Source organism: Alosa pseudoharengus, unplaced genomic scaffold (assembly GCF_046254945.1).
Source record: "Alosa pseudoharengus isolate Yale_2024_CS ecotype anadromous, Long Island Sound unplaced genomic scaffold, YU_APseudo_1.1 YU_APseudo_1.1_scf_4, whole genome shotgun sequence".
NCBI lineage: Eukaryota > Metazoa > Chordata > Actinopteri > Clupeiformes > Clupeidae > Alosa > Alosa pseudoharengus.
This window is the reverse complement of record NW_027468774.1, coordinates 12,097,574-12,116,435: the sequence shown is the minus strand read 5'-3', so window position 1 is coordinate 12,116,435 and position 18,862 is coordinate 12,097,574. Positions and strand designations below refer to the sequence as shown.

Sequence of the window (18,862 nt, the reverse complement as noted above, 5' to 3'; positions counted from 1 at the left end):
ATAACATTTATCCCCCTCTGCCCCTCATATTGATTAATGCTACTTCATATAAGTAAAGCGCTGCAACGTGAGAACAGTCTAGTAGGCTAGCCTACATAATAATCTGACATCAGAAACGCAACGTCACCGTCAGCACTGATGCTGCTGACACAGTGGCTGCGTGATAACTTAATTTGGCCTTGATCGTGCAGGACATTTCAGAATGTCGAGTGTGTAATCCATCATAAATGGCTAGGTTCAATGGAAAAGTTAGCTGGACAAATGAAAGAAAACGAGAAGGATTTAGTGAAGCATAATAACGTTTTAGAACCTTCAAAATTAGAAAACTGATGCAACTGAGATGGAGGACAACTGCACGTAGAGTAGAACGTAGGCCTATTGTCCGAAGGAACTTACATTAAATGAGGAGATATTTGCTGAATGTCTCAAAAAGTGTTACAGAAATTGCTTGGCATCGCTTATTCAATGGCTCTCTACCGAAACACCTGTAGTTTGAGGAGGACAAACGAGAAAGCACTCGTTTGATAAATCAGCCAGTAGTAGACAAATAACTTTTAGAGATAATCTGTACTGCAAAAACGAATGTTGGTGGGTATTTAAACTATCTAGCGGGTGTTTTAACAGCGCTGCAAGAAATAGAAGCTTCATTGTCTTTATGTTCTGGTTCGTAAATTATTGTAGCGTTTTACCAAGAGCCAGAGTTTCATTAACTGGTTTATTGAACAAAGCACACAATGCAGCCTGTAACACACAGCGGGCCGTGTCAGGCCCAGAACCGAAAAAACCAGAACTTTCCCGAACAGTAGCCTATATTCCCCGGGGGTCACGCCCCCCTCTCACCAGGCTGCCAACCATGAGCGTGCCCGGGGTTATGCATAGCGCGGGCACTCCCTGATTGACAGCCGGTCGCTACATTATTTTCATAAAACTTGAAGTTGCCCTATAACTTTACTCTCCAAACTCTTCACTGCACTGTAGGCAATTAACTGACAGTGTACTGACTAAGTCCTAAACGAAGTCTAGTACTGGTTGCTAATACAGCGGATTAAGTTTAGACGTGCGCCCAGTGTGCTCGAACATAGCAAACGGAGAGTTCAGTAATTGTTACAATTATCTCGCAGGTTTATTTTACATCCATATATATCATACAGCGGCAATAACCTTAACTCATAATACATGTAACCAAAATAACAAACCGAATTGCTCACCACAAAGGCTAGGCACATATGCACATAGGCACAAAGGCACAAAGGCACAGTCGAAAACTGTTTGCTTCCCAAATTAGCAACACCTGTGTCTGAGTTTCCTGTAGGTTAAATGGCCTACCTGGGCTGACCCGAGGTCGGCTGAGCCACAAAGCACATACAGCCCCCTAGTGGCACCGAACAAAATTAAATAAAATAATACAAAATGAATATGGCTCATACACTCCAGCCCCTAATTGCGTCTGCCAGAGCAATTACCCCAAATTCAAAAGAGCCATAAAAAACAAAAAAATAGTTACCAATAGAACCAATTACTCTTTAGCTTCATTAAGCAAGCATATTTTGGTTATGGGTCGTTCAATGATGTTTGTCTTGGTCTTCAAACGAACCACACGTACCAGACCTCTCTTATCAGGGAAGGTTTCCAGGACTCTTCCTAGCATCCATGACCCACGTGGTGCTGTGGAGTCCGCAACCATGACCAGGTCTCCAGGAACAAAACTCCTCTTCTCCTGGTTCCATTTTTGACGCTCCTGTAAAAGCGGTAAGTATTCGCGGATCCACCTCTTCCAAAAGAGATCCGAGATGTACTGTGTTTGTTTCCACCTTCTCCTTGCGTAAACATCCCCTTTGTCGAAAAGTCCTGGTGGGAGAACTGGTTTTCCTTTGAGGAGTAGCAGATGGTTTGGCGTCAACGCCTCAAGGTCGTTGGGGTCCTCCGACAGCCTTGTGATGGGGCGATCGTTGAGCATAGCTTCAGCCTCACAGAGCACGGTGTGGAACCCTTCGTCATCCAAGGTTTGCTGACGGAGCACAGAGCACAAAATCTTCCTGATCATCCGTATCATGCACTCCCAAGCGCCACCGTGATGTGACCCAGCTGGAGGGTTAAAGCTCCACTTCATTCCCTTCTTGGACAAGGCTCTTTCAATGCGGTCGTGATTCAAAGAGGCTAAGGCTTCTCGCAGCTCCTTTTCTGCACCCACAAAGTTGGTGCCATTGTCAGATCTCAAGTGCGAGACTTGTCCTCTTCGACAGATGAACCTTCGCAACGCATTGATGCATGAGTCTGTGTCCAGAGAATAGGCCACTTCCAGGTGCACGGCCCTGCTTGTCATGCAAGTAAATACTACTCCATACCTTTTCACGATGCTACGCCCTCTTTTCACGTCAACTGGCCCAAAGTAATCTACGCCAACGTTAGTGAATGGCGGAAGATCAGGAACCACTCGCTCTTCTGGCAGGTCTGCCATTTTTTGCTCAGCGGTTTTCCTACCATGGAGCTTACAGATGAGGCATCTTGATATGATCTTCCTCACTGCAGTAGGTCCACTTGTGATCCAGTATTTTCTCCTTGTAGCAGAAAGAACATGATTTCTACCTCCATGTCCAAGCTGTAAATGGACATGATGGAGGATAAGGTCGGAGATGTGTTGGTCTTTTGACAAGATGAGGGGGTGTTTAACGTTCTCAGGGATTGCTGCCTTATTCAACCGTACTCCAACTCGTAGAAGTCCTCCTTCTAGAACCGGATCTAATTTGAGGATGCTGCTACTTCTTGGCACTTGTGGCTTGCCAGAGGTTAGTGCAGCAAATTCAGTAGGGAATCTCTCTTGCTGGCAAAAAGCGATTATGGAGGTCTCTGCCTCCAAGAGATCTTCCAGTGTCACCTTCTGATTCCCAAGTGATGTTGAGAATGCTTGCATCTCCCTTTGCACATCAAACCTTGCTACAGGTGAAGTGTCCTGTATGTCACCAAAGACCGGATCTGAAGTGATTCTGACCTGGCGCTCGATGTACTTCACAATGTCTGAGAATCGTGCTCTTCGACCAGTTTTCTCCTGTATCTCACATGTCTTTGCTCTCCACTTATCTCTGAGTTTATACGGAAGCTTCTGACTCAGAATCTTTATGTTTGCTGGCATGTTAAGTTCCTCCAAGTACTGAAGATCATCCATAGCGTTAGAACGCTCACGGAGGAAAAGTCCATAAGCTTTGATACTTGGCCATCCTGTGACCTTCTCCATGTAGGCCGCTGTTATCTTAAACTCATTTCCAAAGTGCTCCTTGAGCAATTTTTTAGCAACAGCAAATCCTTTATCTGCAGTCATATGAAGGCAGCTGCGCACAATATCTCTTGGCTGCCCCCTAGTAAATTGCTCAAGATAGTACAAACAGTCTCCTTTACAGCTGGTCTTTGCTTCCACGCAGTGCTCAAACGCCTTCATAAATGTGTTGAACCTTAGAGGATCTCCATCATAAATTGGAATTTCTCGGCGTGGCAGCAGTTGCGAGGTTTGCATTTGAACAAGGAGAGCTGTTATGTCATTCTGTTGTTGCAGCAGATTGTAGAGACCTGCTGTCTGATTTTGGCCTTGCAGGGGTTGAAACACTTGTTGGCCTAGAGTGGGTTGAAAGCCTTGACTGAAGGTTGTTTTTGATTGTAACTGAAGAGGTTGAGAGCCTTGAATGTCGGTTGGCTTTGGCATGATAGTTGCCGTGACTAATGGTGAAGCATTGCTTTGTAGTGGTAGAGATGCATTACTTTGCAGTGGTAGAGATGCATGTCGCTGTGAGGACCGAGACACAAATATTGAGGCCTGTGGATTGAGAGGGGTGCGCGGGAGCTTAGATCTAGCCCCTTTCCTGTATTATATAAAATAATACAAAATGAATATGGCTCATGCAGACAGTATGATAGGCTATTTATTTTCTGTAGGCTACAATAAACACATTTATTTTTTCAACTTTTGCAATATTACTCACTTGGCTACTGAACGCAAATCAGCAGGAGAGAGAATGCACGTAGCCTACGCAGCGTGTAGCGCAATGTGTAGGCTATTTGGTTACCAACTAACACTGTTAGCCAATTCACTAACTTAAGACTTCAGTGCCATAATATACAATATATACAATACAATATATTTGTATGCTTGTCAAAACGTAGTCCTACCCTGCATTAGAGGAGCTGATCATCATACCAAGCACACTCGCTGTTTAAAGTCATACACCAGGGTAAACTAAAACTAAAATGTTACAAAGGTGGCAAAATTAATATAGGCTATTATTAGCCATGACATTACTAGGCTATGAATCGTTCGTTCATTTTTTATTTATTTTTTTGGGGGGGGGGGTTACAAACTTATTCAAAATCATCCCCCCTCTGGTTTTTACACAAATCGCACCCTGATTACAGTAATCATCAGGCTTGAAGTTTGCATAATGTGCTTGAAATTTGCCAAACAAGTTTGTTAAGTAAAAAATGAGGATAAGTAAGCCCAGTGGTATCACCTCTATCTGTTTTGTATATAAGCCCTTTCAAGTGAAATTGGTAAAACAAGTTACATAAATGTCTGTCACAAAAAAACCTTCTGACTTCAGGTGAATGGGGAGACAAGAAACTTGCCGATCGTTCTTGATCATGGAAGAGTGTCCGTGTATGCCAACGGGCTTCACACATTTGTGAAAACAGACTTTGGTCTGACTGTCAGTTATGACGGCAGGTGGGTGTTGGACATCACTGTACCGTCCAACTACAGTGGAGCTACATGCGGCTTGTGTGGCAACTTCAACGGTTTCCAGGGTGATGACTTTACAGTCCATAACGGCAGTTCAGGCTCTGTTTCCCTCTCTGTCTCTGAGTTTGGAGACTACTGGAAGGTTGATGACGACATTCCTTGTATTGGAGGATGTGGAAACTCCTGCCCAGTGTGCCAAGATGACTCGACAGCCCGTGCCATGTGTGAGCTACTCAGAGCTAGCAATGGACCACTGAGCTTCTGCCATTCCCATGTGGACCCCCAGCCATTCTTCAACGACTGTGTCTTTGACGTGTGCTTGTCTGGTGACAGAAGCGAAGTCCTCTGCCGTGCAATGGAAGCATATGTCAGCGCATGCCAAGAGGAAAATGTCATTGTCTACCCCTGGAGACAGAACTCCACCTGCCGTAAGTTTCTAGGACTCTAACTGAATTACACTCATTGATTCTTTTGGTTGATTCAAATGTCTGAAAAGTAATGAAACATACCTGTGTCAACAGAAATGGAGTGTCCAGAAAACAGCCACTACGATCTGTGTGGCACAGAGTGTGGGCACACCTGTGCCAGTAGCATTGATGCCAGCTGTGACAGGACGTGTGCTGAGGGCTGTTTCTGCGATGATGGATTTGTGAGGAGCGGGGGACGCTGTGTGCCTGTGGAGCAGTGTGGCTGTCTTTATGACGGCTTCTACTTTGATGTAAGCAGAATTTGACCAAGAGGATGACGTGTCTCTCACACAGTGATTTTATTAGCTCATAACCATTAGCAAGTAAATTAAATCTCAGTGTTATTTGTGTTTGTTAGATCGGAGAACAGTTCTGGACACAGGACTGTTCACAGCGCTGTGAGTGTTTTGCCCCCAATGACCTTCGCTGTATCCAGTCCTCTTGCTCCCCAAGTCAGGAATGCTCTGTCAAAGATGGCCACCGGGGTTGCAATGGGCGCCTGTCAACCTGCACGGTCTGGGGAGACCCCCACTACTTCACCTTTGATGGGGCTGTGGCTCACTTTCAGGTAGGACAGACAGTACGGAAATCTAAAAATGAAACCGAAAGTGAGATCTTAAAGGAAAATTCCGGTTTTTAGCACTTTAAGGCCCTTTTCTGGTTTGTTTTGGATGAACTAGAGTGGTGGACACCGAAATTTTCACCGAAACGTTAAGGGTTGTTTTAGGACATGTTTGAGTAGCCTACTACAGTATGCCCATTGCCAGCCACCCTGAGAGGTGAAAAGGCGATTCAAAACGAGTCAGAAAAGTCGAGACAGGACCAATCGCGAAAATTTCGGTGTCCACCACTCTAGTTTATCCAAAACAAACCAGAAAAGGGCCTTAAAGTGCTAAAAACCGGAATTTTCCTTTAAATCCTGGAGGAGATGTTTCCACCAACTCAACACAAGTTTTAAACATATTTCAAATATCTATTTCCAGGGCACCTGTGCTTATGAGATTGCCCACACCTGTGGCAACATGAGTGATGATGCCTTGACCTTCCGCGTAGTAGCCGCTAACAGTCACCGTGGCAACTTAATTGTGTCTTTTGTGTCCACTGTGGATGTGTGGCTCTCTCGGGGAGGAGTTCAAAGTCACATCAGCATTGGACAGAACAGGAGAGTCAAGGTACAAGGTTTCAAACTGTGGTACTTCTCTGATTGTGCACAAAATGGTCTTGGCAGTGAAGACATTTTTTCAAGTTCAGTATGCAAACATGTTTGTCCCACCTCACTGTAGCTGTCTTCTGTTTGTTTTAGGTTGATGGTCAAGATAACAATGCAAACAGCATTCAGGTTGGCTCTCTGGTGCAATTGACTCGAGAGTCTGGATTTGTGGTTGTGAATGCCTCAGGGGAGATGGTGGTCCAGTTTGATGGTCGTAGTAGACTTCTAGTCAGACTAAGTCCAGATTATCACCGATCTGTGTGTGGAATGTGTGGCAATCACAATGACAACCCAGCAGACGACAAAGTTCTGCCCAATGGCACTCTGGCCCAGACTGACAGGGAATTCGGTCAAAGTTGGAAATCAGATGCAAGCAATCCTGGGTGAGTTTGAGTTATTGGAAAAGACACAAAAAGTACACAATAGTTTAGAATTCCAAACTATGGGATTAAATGACTGAGGCACACTGGCCTAAAAATCTGAGCTGTTGTCCCTGATCTTAAAGGCAAGTCTGCCAGGTACACCTTTAAAATTCACACACGAACACGTCTGATACTTATTTCTTTCTCCTCGTCCTCCCCAGATGCGGAGCCAGTGACCGAATTGGAGACGACACGTGTGTATTTGAAGCAGAATACACAGATCTGTGCAGCATCATCACCAACAGCAGTGGCCCGTTCCAGCAGTGCCACCTGCATGTTGACCCACAGGCGTACTTCACTTCCTGTGTGTACGATCTCTGTGCCTACACACCAGCCAATGGTATGCTGTGCTCAGCAGTGGAGGCCTATGAGACAGCTTGCAATGTGCTGGGGCACCAAACACCAGAATGGCGTTCTGCACTGCATTGCTGTGAGTACATCAAGTTCATATTACCCGTCATATTACCTATTACCTCACTACCTGTCTCACTGCCACTGACTGAGTCTAAAATATGAACTCTAAAGTATTAGCTTCATTTCAGTTACACACAGTGACTACTCTGATCTACATAATTCATAGCCTGACGTTGTCATTCTCAAATTCTAGATATATTCTCAGAATATGAGTCTGATATTGCTCCATTGGTACGTAATTATGGGGCGTGTTTCAACCGATACAGGGGGGGAATGCCTCTGCACTCAATTGGATAGACCTAACCAATCAGAGCAACGAAATAGCTTACCGTGAGGTGTAGGAAGAAAACACGAACCATCCTTCTTCTCCACAAGTGCCTTAACATTGTTTTCTGGTCTTTTGTAAAAGTTATTGTGCCGTCAATATCTCCTACAACACTCATTAGCGAATCTAAGAGGCTATGTAGTAGGGTAGGCTATTAGGAAAAAACTGATATCCTATATCCCCTCCGTTTTTTAAAATAATTCCGTTGAACACTGATATACAAACATGTTATAAACAGCTGGGAAAGGCTGTCACAAATCCCTCAAACAGGAGGTCAGTCAGTGATTTCAAACGAACGAGGGAACAACATGTCAATGCAACACGCTGTTTTCCCTTGATGAAAGTGAAACCATAAGTTTTCCCACATCTCAACTTTGGCCAAAGTTTTCGGAAATAATCGTTTTCAGTGATAAAACCTCATTGAAATAATATGCATTTTCCATATTGGGTCTTAGAAGCCATCTGTCTCCTTCTAGCCACAACGTTATTGTTGCAAACATAATCAACCTAAACGTGCTCAGATGACGTGATAGACGAGGCGCTGTTGCTCACCTGTCCATCATCGTAAAGCCCGATTTGATTGGTCCCCCCAGGTCTGGGGCGAGCATAGTTGCTCCACAACAGAGCAATGCCAGACCGAACTTCCCGACCTCAAATGTTGTGGGCGGGACTAAGTCCATGGGTCTCCAACACGTCGCTCTCAAGCATGTCGCAAGCCGCCCCCTTTTGAGCCTGCCAGAGGCTGAAGCAGTACTATATTTAAACACATTAAAAAATTAAAAATAACTCAATTTTAGTGCCCATCAGTCCCAACATTTAGCAATATAATTAAACAGTACAAAAGTAATTTAAAACCCAAACCAAATCGAAAATCTTCTTTTTGATAGCCTACCACTATGCCACTCCAAACGAAACATATGTCTCACAATAAAACAATGTAAGAAATAAAGGCCTGTGCTTTGCGCAGCCTAAGTCAATACATTTTTTTTTGAGGATTTACGGTATGTATGTATAATGATAAGCACTGCCATAATACAAACCAATATAACAAACAGGATAACTGTAGGATAACAGTTATTTGGGGAAAAATCAAGAGAACCATGTAAGCTTGTGTAGGAACATGGCTGTCTGCCTTCAGAGATACAATACCAGCTTATGGTAACTACCACAGGGGGTAGACCATAGGGTAGACAGACACTGCGTATAGACCTTTTACACACTTCCGTATTTTCTCATCAATGACGGCTAGTGGAACTTCCTGTTATCGTAGTGGCAGATGTCAGATGTGAGCTGACAGTTTTCATAACATTTCTCCACGTTGCTCTGACGGATTTGTATTATTCTTGCTGTATATATATTGTACAAAAATCTAGTTTATTATTAAAGTGACATGGTTGCTGTCAAAATTCACCAGCGTTAGTTTGAACATATTTTTGAAATATAATTGTTTGGGATGAATGGGAGTCAATGGGAGCCGCAAATCTCAGATAGCGGTGACCAAGGAACATTTTGCCGGATTGCGTGACATTGGTGCTTTGGTAGGGTAACCAGACTCGCAGTAAAACTCTAATGTTAGCTGCCATTTCTCCATCAACAAAGCATAAAACGGAACTGGGTTTCACACTTCATTGGTGTATTTCTGGTTTTTGAAAGGTCTATTACAGTCTACAGAGAGCAGACTTTGATAAAGTGGACAGGGCCATTGATAGACCTTACAATATAATTTATGATCTAAACACACCTGGTTCTGCCTATGCGTATGTGTAATAATTCTGCAATTAAGCTACGTATTCAAATTCAAAGAACTTTATTTTTCCGTTAGGAAAAGCATCAGTGTACACATACGTGTCAGGCCCAGAACCGAAAGAGGCAGAACTTTCCCGAACAGTAGCCTATATTCCCCGGGGGTCCCGCCCCCCTCTCACCAGGCTGCCAACCATGAGCGTGCCCGGGGTTATGCATAGCGCGGGCACTCCCTGATTGACAGCTGGTCGCTACAATACTAATGAGTGATTCCTGCTCCAATCCAATTATTTTACTGCTCATTGTTATAATTTTGTTCAATGGGTTGCGATGAATATTGGATAGTGCACCAAACCAGGCTGAGATATTAACGGTGACTATGGATTCAATGAAACATCTGTAGAAAGCTGTCAGTACTGATTGGTATACATGGAGTTTTGTGCACATTTTCCTCAGGAAGAAGAGGCATTGCTGAGACTTTGCGTAAATTGCTTGTGTGTTTGGTTGGAAGGTGAGTTTGTGGTCAATTATTGACCCCGAGGTATCTCTAAGTCTCCACCCTCTATATTGGATGATTGTTGACTGACAGAGTGGGAATGCTGGGTGGTTCCTTACGGAAGTCGATGACCAGCTATTTTGTCTTGAAGGTTTTGAGGTTGAGGAAGTTCTGCCTGCACCAATCAGCAAAAGAATCAATGTCAGCCTGTAGTTGTTCCTATGAGTGAGTGGTGTCCATGATCGCAGTGTCGTCCGAGTATTTAATGTATGTTATATCTGGGTTAGTACTCCTACAGTCATTTGTGTATAGTGTGTACAGAACTGGTGAGATAACAGAGCCTTGTGAAGCTCCTGTGGAGATAGTCCTGGATGAGCTGAGGTGGCCGTTGGCTCGGACTCTCTGGTGTCTACCTGTCAGAAAGGAGAGGACCTAGAGGATCAGGTGTGGGTTAACATCCATCTGAACTAGTTTCCGACCCATCAGGTGGGGCTGCACAGTGTTAATGTTGTGGTCCTCTGCCATAGTTACAGTCTTTTGTCCCAGTAGTGGATGATGTTGAATTAATGGGGAGACCCACCAGTGTTTTAATGCCTCGCCAGGCGTCCCTGGCTTTGCCATCCTGGAAGGGTTTCTCAACTGTCTCCTTGTATCCTCTTTTCGCTGCTTTAATTTGGTTGTTTAGCTTATTTCGAATTCGAAATGAGTTTGGACTCAATTTTATTTCCTGGGTTGAATGCTATTTTCTTTTTATTCAGAGTTGATTTCAGGGCTTTTTGTGATCCAGGGCTTATTGTTAGGGAAGACTTTAACAGTTTTTGTGGGAACAATCATTTCCTCAAAGAAAGTGATGTAGTGAGCAACCACCTCAGTGGCTTCTTTGAGGCTGCTTCCCTGGGTTAACACCTCCCAGTCTGTGTAATCAAAGCAGCTCTGAGTCTTCGCCACAGTTTTTCTCCCGCTTCTTAACCACACCATCTCACTGCAGTGTTGTGTGGTAAGCAGGGAAAAGATGGACAACATTATGATCTGCAATACTGAGAGTCATCATGTGTTTTTGAGCAGCTGCAGTTGACCCTTGTGAAGAGCTGGACTGCACTGAGGATGAATGGTGTGGCCAGAAGGATGGAGTCTACGGCTGCTTCTGCAATGAGGATCACCCGAGACCTCAACCTGAGTGCTATGGTAAGGTTTCATATGATCTACTGCTGTTATGGACACTGCATGTTGAACAGAAGTGTTTTAAATTTCATTATATTCCTCCCCTTTCTCCTTTTTATTTTCCCTCTATCCCTCACCTATTCATGTCTTCCCCCCACTATCTCCATCTCTCTCTCAGACTCTGTTGAGTTCTGTTCCAGCAGCACAGGCACCATGTCTTTGTCTCGTTGCCAGCTGTTTGAGGCAGGCTTCTCGTCTGACACCCTCCGCCTCAACGACCCCAGCTGCAACGGCACACTCCAAGATGGCAGAGTGGAGTTCCTCTTCGACAATGACAACCACGTTTGTGGAACCTCACTAAGGGTACAACAGCTTTGCCTTCTCACTGGTCTAGTTTTCCTCCTAAATGTGAAAGGAACACCTAGTCATGTTTTTCAATGCATATGAATAATTGCTGCTCTTGGTCAGTACAGTAAACAATTACATGAGGAGCTCTTCTTTGGTGGAGTATTATCTTTAGGTATTGTTCTGTAAGCAAAGCAAAAAGACCTTTACCCCTCTGGAAGTCCTCCAAAGAACAGTCTAAATATCTTTACTGAGAACTCCAGAACATAGATGAAAATATTTGGTAGAACATCATGGTTGTCATGGACATTTACCCCTGCATGTGCTGTGTGTTGGCCAACAGAGCAACAGCACCCACTTCATCTATGAGAACTCCATCCATGGGGAGGCCAACTCAGCCAGCGGTCCCATCAGCAGAGAGAGACGGATAAACCTGCTCTTCTGCTGTGTCTACCCCCTCACACAGACCCTCTCCATGAATATAGAAATCAACCCACTGGAGAGGTTTGTTCTTCCCTCTATCATAGAGACTATCATGTCCATTGTCCACGCTTTACTTCATGTTAATTTGCAGAGCCCTTACTGCAGTGACCAAACACAATCATAAGACTTCATATGAACTGAATTCTACTATTCATCAGTAATCTATACGTGTTTGTTTCTTCAGCCGTATCACTAAGAAGCTACCAGGAGGGGAAGGAAGCTACCATGTCCGTATGATTCCCTATGAAGATGCAGGATTCTCCCATGCGTTCTCTGGGAGGGTGAATATGGTGGTGAACCAGCAGATATATGTGGCTGTCCAAGTGGAAGGACTGGACAGCCGCCAGATCGCCACGGTGATTGACTCGTGCTGGGCCACTCCTATCAATCAGCCAGACTACCACATCCGATGGGACCTCATCAAAAACGAGTAAGAGACGCAGACCTACAACACACCTACTACTAGACTATCACCTGTTAATTTCCCTGTTCCCCATCACCTGTTCTACCCTACTATTAAACACATAAGGCTTGCTGTTGTCATCACTTGTATGTGTATCTCTCTTTCTAGGTGTGCTAACCCCAATGACAACACAGTGGAGCTGGTGGAGAATGGGGGCAGTACAACAGGCCGATTCTCCTTCAGGATATTCACCTTCAATGCAAACTCCTCCAAGGTTTACCTGCACTGCAGCATCCACCTGTGCTTGGTGGCAAACAATGACTGCACAGCCGTAAGTTCAACACATGTAAACTACAGCAGTGGGAAGTTATGGTGATGGTAGCATAGTGGCTAAGGAGCCGGGCTAGCAGGTAGTAACAAGAAAAGAAAAATCCCTGACTTCCTGGTATGTTCGATCTTGCAGCGCCGTTGCAGATCTGGCTGAACGTAAGGCATGTTTGTATTGTAAGATTCAGCTAGATCTGCGCAGCGCTGCAAGATCAGATGCGCCTGCTGATCTGACGATACCGGACCAGGAAGCCAGGGAATTTTCTTCCCGCAGATACAGGTCTTGTTATAACCTCACACTTCTAAAAGTTTACAATACTTTAGTCTGTAGCCTACTCTGTAGAGACCCTCACCACACTACCATAGAAGTGTAATTAAGTGTGCTTGCAAAGCAGCACACTTATTGTTCTTCTTAAGTTTTATTATTATTATTATTTTTATTATTATTTTTCCCGTCTCCCTAATTTTTTGTCAGCCCTAGCGCCTAGGCCCTTTGAGACAGAGACACCGTTCCAACTTTAAAACGTCCGGTCAGTACCGGTGTAAGTTGGTCGCGAAGATGACGTCAGGTGGGCGTGCCGTTCGTCCGCCATATTGGATTGAACAGAAAGCGAAACTAAATTTTCACAGGTCACAAATTTGGTCCGAACGCCACGAAACTTGACGTACATTATCCTTGGACCAAGCCTCACAAATGTTAGTGGAAGGTTTTTTGATTTTCGAAAGCGTTTGCCCGTCACAGCCAAACGAAATCGACGGCGAAGCTCCGAAACAGGAAGTCGTCCATATCTCAGGAACACTGTCACATATCGATACCAAATTTTTTATATGAACTGGGGACTCCAGTGTGAGGGTGCATAAGCTAAAGAAAAAAAAGAAATATTCCAAAAGTTTCCATCATTTGGCAAACCACCCACAGGTATTTGGTAACTCACACCATTAACCTTTTCACCATTCACCTTCTATCACAATGCCTTCCATGTATGCACAATGCCTCTGGGCAGCCACAATGTCTCCGGGCAACCTTGCCCAATCATGAAATCCTTGCTCTGCCATGGGATAGTATGGACTTACGAACTGAAATAGCAAGGAGAACAGTAGCTATATATAGCTTACATAATACAGTTGTTTTCACATTGACGGTATTCAAATTACATTTTTCATTACTGTTAAATATCATGATCGGAGAATATTATTAAAAATGTTACAAGTATGCAAATGCATATGTTTACGGGCATTTAGGTTTTACTGTGTTGTTTTGTTGTAAAGACATGCAAGGCATTCTGGGCCATGTAATGAACAGTGGTCGGCAGCACTCCATAGGCTACGTATTAATATGAATAGGTGTTTCTGTAAACCTAGGGACAATAAACAGCTATCTCTGTTACAAAAACGAGCTGGTAATCACTCATTGAAGAGGGAACTATGATAAAAAGATTGTTTTTCTAAAAGCATGGAGTTGACGAAAGAATTTAGGAAATGTCACGTTAATGTTAAATAGCCTATGAACGCTAGGTGGCAACGTTGTATTACATTTCACTGAATACGTGTGAGGTTCACAAGTAAGGAAGGTGCAAATATTATGTAATTTATCATGGGAAACCTCCCGGGGCCCGTCGCTACCCCCGCAATGCAATTGCTGGAAAATTCTATACAGGTCCTTTCTGACTACCGGCGTGCCTTTGACCAGGCCAAGGCTACAGCGCAGACGCTCACAAATTAATTGGGGGTTCAGAGTACATTTGAAAATGTTAGAGGACTGAGAGTGAAGCGAACTATTGGAAGATGAGCGCTTAACCGATGCAGAGAAATTCTTCAAAGTGCAGGTATTTAATGCAACTCTGGACATCATAATCAGTCAGCTCTCCCAAAGATTTGCAAGTATGCGGGAAACTTGTCATGTGTTTGAGTCTTTACGTCCTATGACCCTTCAACTCGCAGGTGATAATGAACTGCTTGAAAAGGCAAGACGTTTGTCAGACCATTATAGCAGGGACATTGCACCGACATTCCCAACACAAATCCTCTCATTCAGGTCTTGCTTTAAAGCAGAGATTTCACAGAAGTCATCTATTTTTCAACTTGCCAAAATGCTGGTGGTAGATTATGACTGTGTAACATCCACATTCGGGTAAGTGTGTAGCCTACTGCTCTCATGTTGTTTCTGACATTGCCTGTGACTGTGGCAACAGCTGAGCGATCTTTTTCCAAACTCAAACTTATTAAGGAGCAGCATGGGGCAGGAGAGGCTCAGTGGGTTAGCTATCCTGTCCATTGAAAATACGAGAGCAAGAGCATTAAATAATGGGAACATCGTTAACGATTCAATGAAAGGCTCGTAAGATGGCCTTCTTCTAATGGCCTAATTCACGCATATTGGGGATTGTATGCATATGAATGATATTATTTGGTTTCTGCACGGTTAAATAAGTTAGGCTACATTAAGTTTTGTTTCTGCGCAGTGCGAGTTTTTAAGCAAGCAACGCTTGCAGTTTCAGCAGAGGGTTGAAGAAGCGCATTGAGTGTTCCCATAATTCCATGCGAGTTGATGTTAATGCAGTAATATTAGATTACCATGGCCTGCAGGCTGTTAATAAAATTATTTTTAATGTTTTCACATGTAATGCATCCTATGTAGTCGTGTGTTTTTATTTGAAATTGTAATATGTAATTACTAAACTACTTCGGTGCCTCAGGCCCTTTGTATAAACAATTGAAGTCACCCTTAATGTGTATTGCATGTATCAGAGCTAATTCATCCTGGGCCAATATGTCAATATGGGCCTGCATAGTGCTCTCGCACCTGGGCCCACTATTGGTTTGTTACGCCACTGCGTAATGCCATGGTCATTTGATATGGGATGCTAGCACTCGTAACTTCGTCACGTATAATTTTAGGACTGCTTTTTTTTTTACTAACAGTCATTCACAAACCACTATAGCCCTAAAAGTAGCACCTACGTCTGTGACATCTTAAGGGAACTTGCATTGTAGGCATAACTAAGGGATGCAATAACACCACCAACAACCAAAACTAGCCTACTCATTGTCAACATGTACATGAAATGTACATTTTCAAATTAAAATGTTTTCTTTGTAAACGTAGGCATAGGCGTATGGTGACAGATTAATTTAATAATGCTGCTGTGTGAATCACGGTAAGCGTGAATGAAGTGGCCACTTCTCAATGGGACCCACTGTATGGAAGTGGGCTAAGTAAAATAGAGATGTTTTAAATAAGATAAGGTTAATCAGAATTCTACGATATGCCTGCTTGACAACGGCAGAGATAGAACTGGCCTTTGGCCATAGCAACCATCCATTTAGAACGACTGGGCTTCATAGCAACCAAAGATCTGAGCTGTGTTGCAATGTGAGGCAAAGTATAGAAAGGTGATGAAACATACAGAGACAGGTCAAGAAATATAGTGCAGTGTAGACAGTAGTATACAGTTGATTTACAGAACGTGGTTTAGAGTAATATGAATTAAATATAAATATGTACAGTGTATTAGCAGTTATCTCATACAATAAGTAGAATAATGTATGTAGATGTAGCAGTAACATTATAATAGTAGAAATAATAATATAGATTTATGCAGTGTATTAACAGAATATAATAAAACAGAATAAATATGGATATTCAATATGACAAATATATAACAGATATGTACATAACATACAGCTATGTGCAGTGTGGAAACAGTGTCATTGTAGTGCAGAAACAACATTATAAGAGTAGTAAGAATAAGTCTATGTGCAGGATGAATAGTATAAAGATCAGTAGAATAACTATGTATAAATGTAATTACAGTAGGCCTATGTACATTTGTAAATAAATAGAAAACTATGGGTGAGAGGGATAAATTAATTTTATTTAATCATAAAAGTAAATTGCATTCAATTAAATTGCAATTAAAAATCTTTCCAGTAGGCTTTAATGTCACGCAAAAAGTACAACCAAAGCTGAGCTTGATCACCTAGAACGTCTAAAGAACCAGAACTTGAGTGTAGTTTTTTGCTGGGTCCCAGGCCATGTTGGTCTGAGGGGAAATGAGAAAGCGGACAGTGCTGCTAAGCAAGCCCTCAATGAAGAAGTCACAGAATGTCAAATCCCTGCCCCAGACCTTACATCTCAGATAAGTGGCAATCTGAATGGGATTAACGTACCAACAACAAGCAAGGAATGTGAATTTTGGCACATTTTCATGATCCACTGGGTCGTTATGGGCCACACAAAATACGGTGTTGCTAAAATTACTCCTATTGTGGCTATTAGAGACATGCGTTCATGAGTATCCAGCTACATCCAAATACATTCACACACAGACACAAAACATCACTAATGTTGTGGACATTCCTTTATTCTGAGATACATCAATAGGCTCTCAAAACAATCCCAAACAGACATAAGGTCTTTATAGAGCAAATCCATATAGATTATTTGTCAAATAAACCAGTAAAACAGAATCAGGGGATGGAATATATAACATTCACACTCATAGCTCATATTTTTAAAATAAATCAGTGAAAAAGTATCCTGACAAACAAGCAGCATTTTAATGCCTTAGTCATATTTCATAATTTTTCTCTAGGTTACCTGATAGCCCAGTTTGAGAGGTGCAAGACGCGTGACATTATTTATTTTTGCAGCCAATCACTGCTGTTGTTTTATTTTATTGATTTGATTTTAGTCATAGAAGCTAAATTCGAAGGCAGGCCACATGTAAAATCCAACGAACCGCATTCACCCCGCAAGGCAATAGTTGAATAGAGCTTTTGAGGTATTGCCACTGCTCCAACACTGAAAGGCACTGTTAGAATGCTTGGATCAAGCCAGGTTCAGCATAGCGTATGTCACTGTCTGCTCACGTTGGTGACCGGACCAGGGCAAGCACACTTTCGCAGTTCCCGCCGGAAATGCAGTCTAGTTATATTTTGAGCATTGTCGGTAGTATAAAATAGCGCTTGTGTTTTGACGTGCTCCCTGACCTCTTAGCATTCACTGTAAGCTCATTCAGTGATAATGCAAATAAATGGTCTTGCTCAAAACTCCACCAATTAACGTAAGTTTGCTCTCAAACAAGTTTGAAGTTGTTAACTACCATAAATAGGCCTAGGTTGTAAAAAGGACATCTATTCTGAGCTGGCCCAGCAACATTTCCTCTTTCTCTTCCTGTTTACAGCACTGTTACCCAGGTTACCATCAGAGGCATCGACGTTCTGTTGATTTCCATGACAGCGCCTCCATCTCACTGGGGCCTCTGGTTTTGGCCAATGGCAATGAAGGTAAACAAAGATGATTCAACACTGACTGTTTGTCATTTACTGTAATTATTGTGGTCTGAAATTGTTCCCTTTGTTCCAAATGTAATTCAGCAATGCATGACAACATCCATAACTTTAACAGCTGAGAAAACAGCATCTTTGTCATCACTGTGACACTAGTTTTGCTGGTGTTGTTGCCGTTTGTCAGTTTGTTCACCTGTAAAGATTTCACTTCACACTGCTCTCATAGTGACTGCCTCCATAACTGGAATAGGCTACCAGAAAACGTGCCTCCTATTAGCAACATTTGACATTCTTCTATCTATCATCTCATTTGTTTTTCTTTTCTTTTTCCAGAGGGGAGAAACATGTTTGTCCCACAGGCTGTGAGGGTGTCTAAGGCCTCGGGTCTGACTGCATCTCTGATGGTCCTGCTCCTCTCTGTTCTCCCTCTCAGGGCTCTGCTCATCTAACACACAACACAACACAACACAACACACAGCATAGTTACAACAGCTCCACAACCACCTGGTCTGACACACACACATTCAAAGATGAAAGGACAAGAATCACTGATTTATGTCATGGCCATGTCAACGGTGATCTTACTGAGACAAGTATGCACAATTGTCTTTATAAAGGACTATTGTGACACTCAGTGAACAGTAACCACAGTAATGGGAATAGGTGAAGGACATATGGGTGGACCAACAGAAAAGACAGTCTGGTTGTCTAATTAATACTATACGCATTGTGATTTAAAATTGCTGAGGGGTTTTCCGCCACTTTTTTTTACGGGTAAGTTTCTTTCAACATTTGAATATATTATATATGATATATGGGCTTGAGTGTTCTAGAACCCTGGGCTTTTTTCAGGATAATTTTGACAACTTTGATTTTTTCTTGGTCATTATGAGGGCCATCTTTATATACTATACAATATGTTTTATAGGACAGGTCTATGGTATCCAAATCTAAAATGTGTGTGTAACATGATGTAATATGATGTAATAACATGTACATATATCTTATATTGACCTATAAATAAAAAAACATTTTGTATAAATGTATGTTC

General features: G+C 42.8%; 1 protein-coding gene across 1 annotated transcript in view; it reads left to right on the top strand.

Annotated features, from left to right (window-relative positions):
- Positions 1-18,791, top strand: part of LOC143101691 (alpha-tectorin-like) — a 44,679-nt gene extending 25,888 nt beyond the window's left edge. Inside the window, exons 14-26 of the mRNA XM_076264828.1 lie at positions 4,587-5,151; positions 5,245-5,441; positions 5,549-5,758; positions 6,174-6,362; positions 6,494-6,783; positions 6,984-7,252; positions 10,866-10,985; positions 11,140-11,324; positions 11,650-11,810; positions 11,974-12,219; positions 12,361-12,523; positions 17,706-17,808; positions 18,145-18,791. Coding sequence (XP_076120943.1) covers positions 4,587-5,151; positions 5,245-5,441; positions 5,549-5,758; positions 6,174-6,362; positions 6,494-6,783; positions 6,984-7,252; positions 10,866-10,985; positions 11,140-11,324; positions 11,650-11,810; positions 11,974-12,219; positions 12,361-12,523; positions 17,706-17,808; positions 18,145-18,260 — 2,814 coding nt within the window. The 3' untranslated portion in view covers positions 18,261-18,791. The remainder of the gene's footprint in view (positions 1-4,586; positions 5,152-5,244; positions 5,442-5,548; positions 5,759-6,173; positions 6,363-6,493; positions 6,784-6,983; positions 7,253-10,865; positions 10,986-11,139; positions 11,325-11,649; positions 11,811-11,973; positions 12,220-12,360; positions 12,524-17,705; positions 17,809-18,144) is intronic.
- Positions 18,792-18,862: the final 71 nt, after the last annotated feature.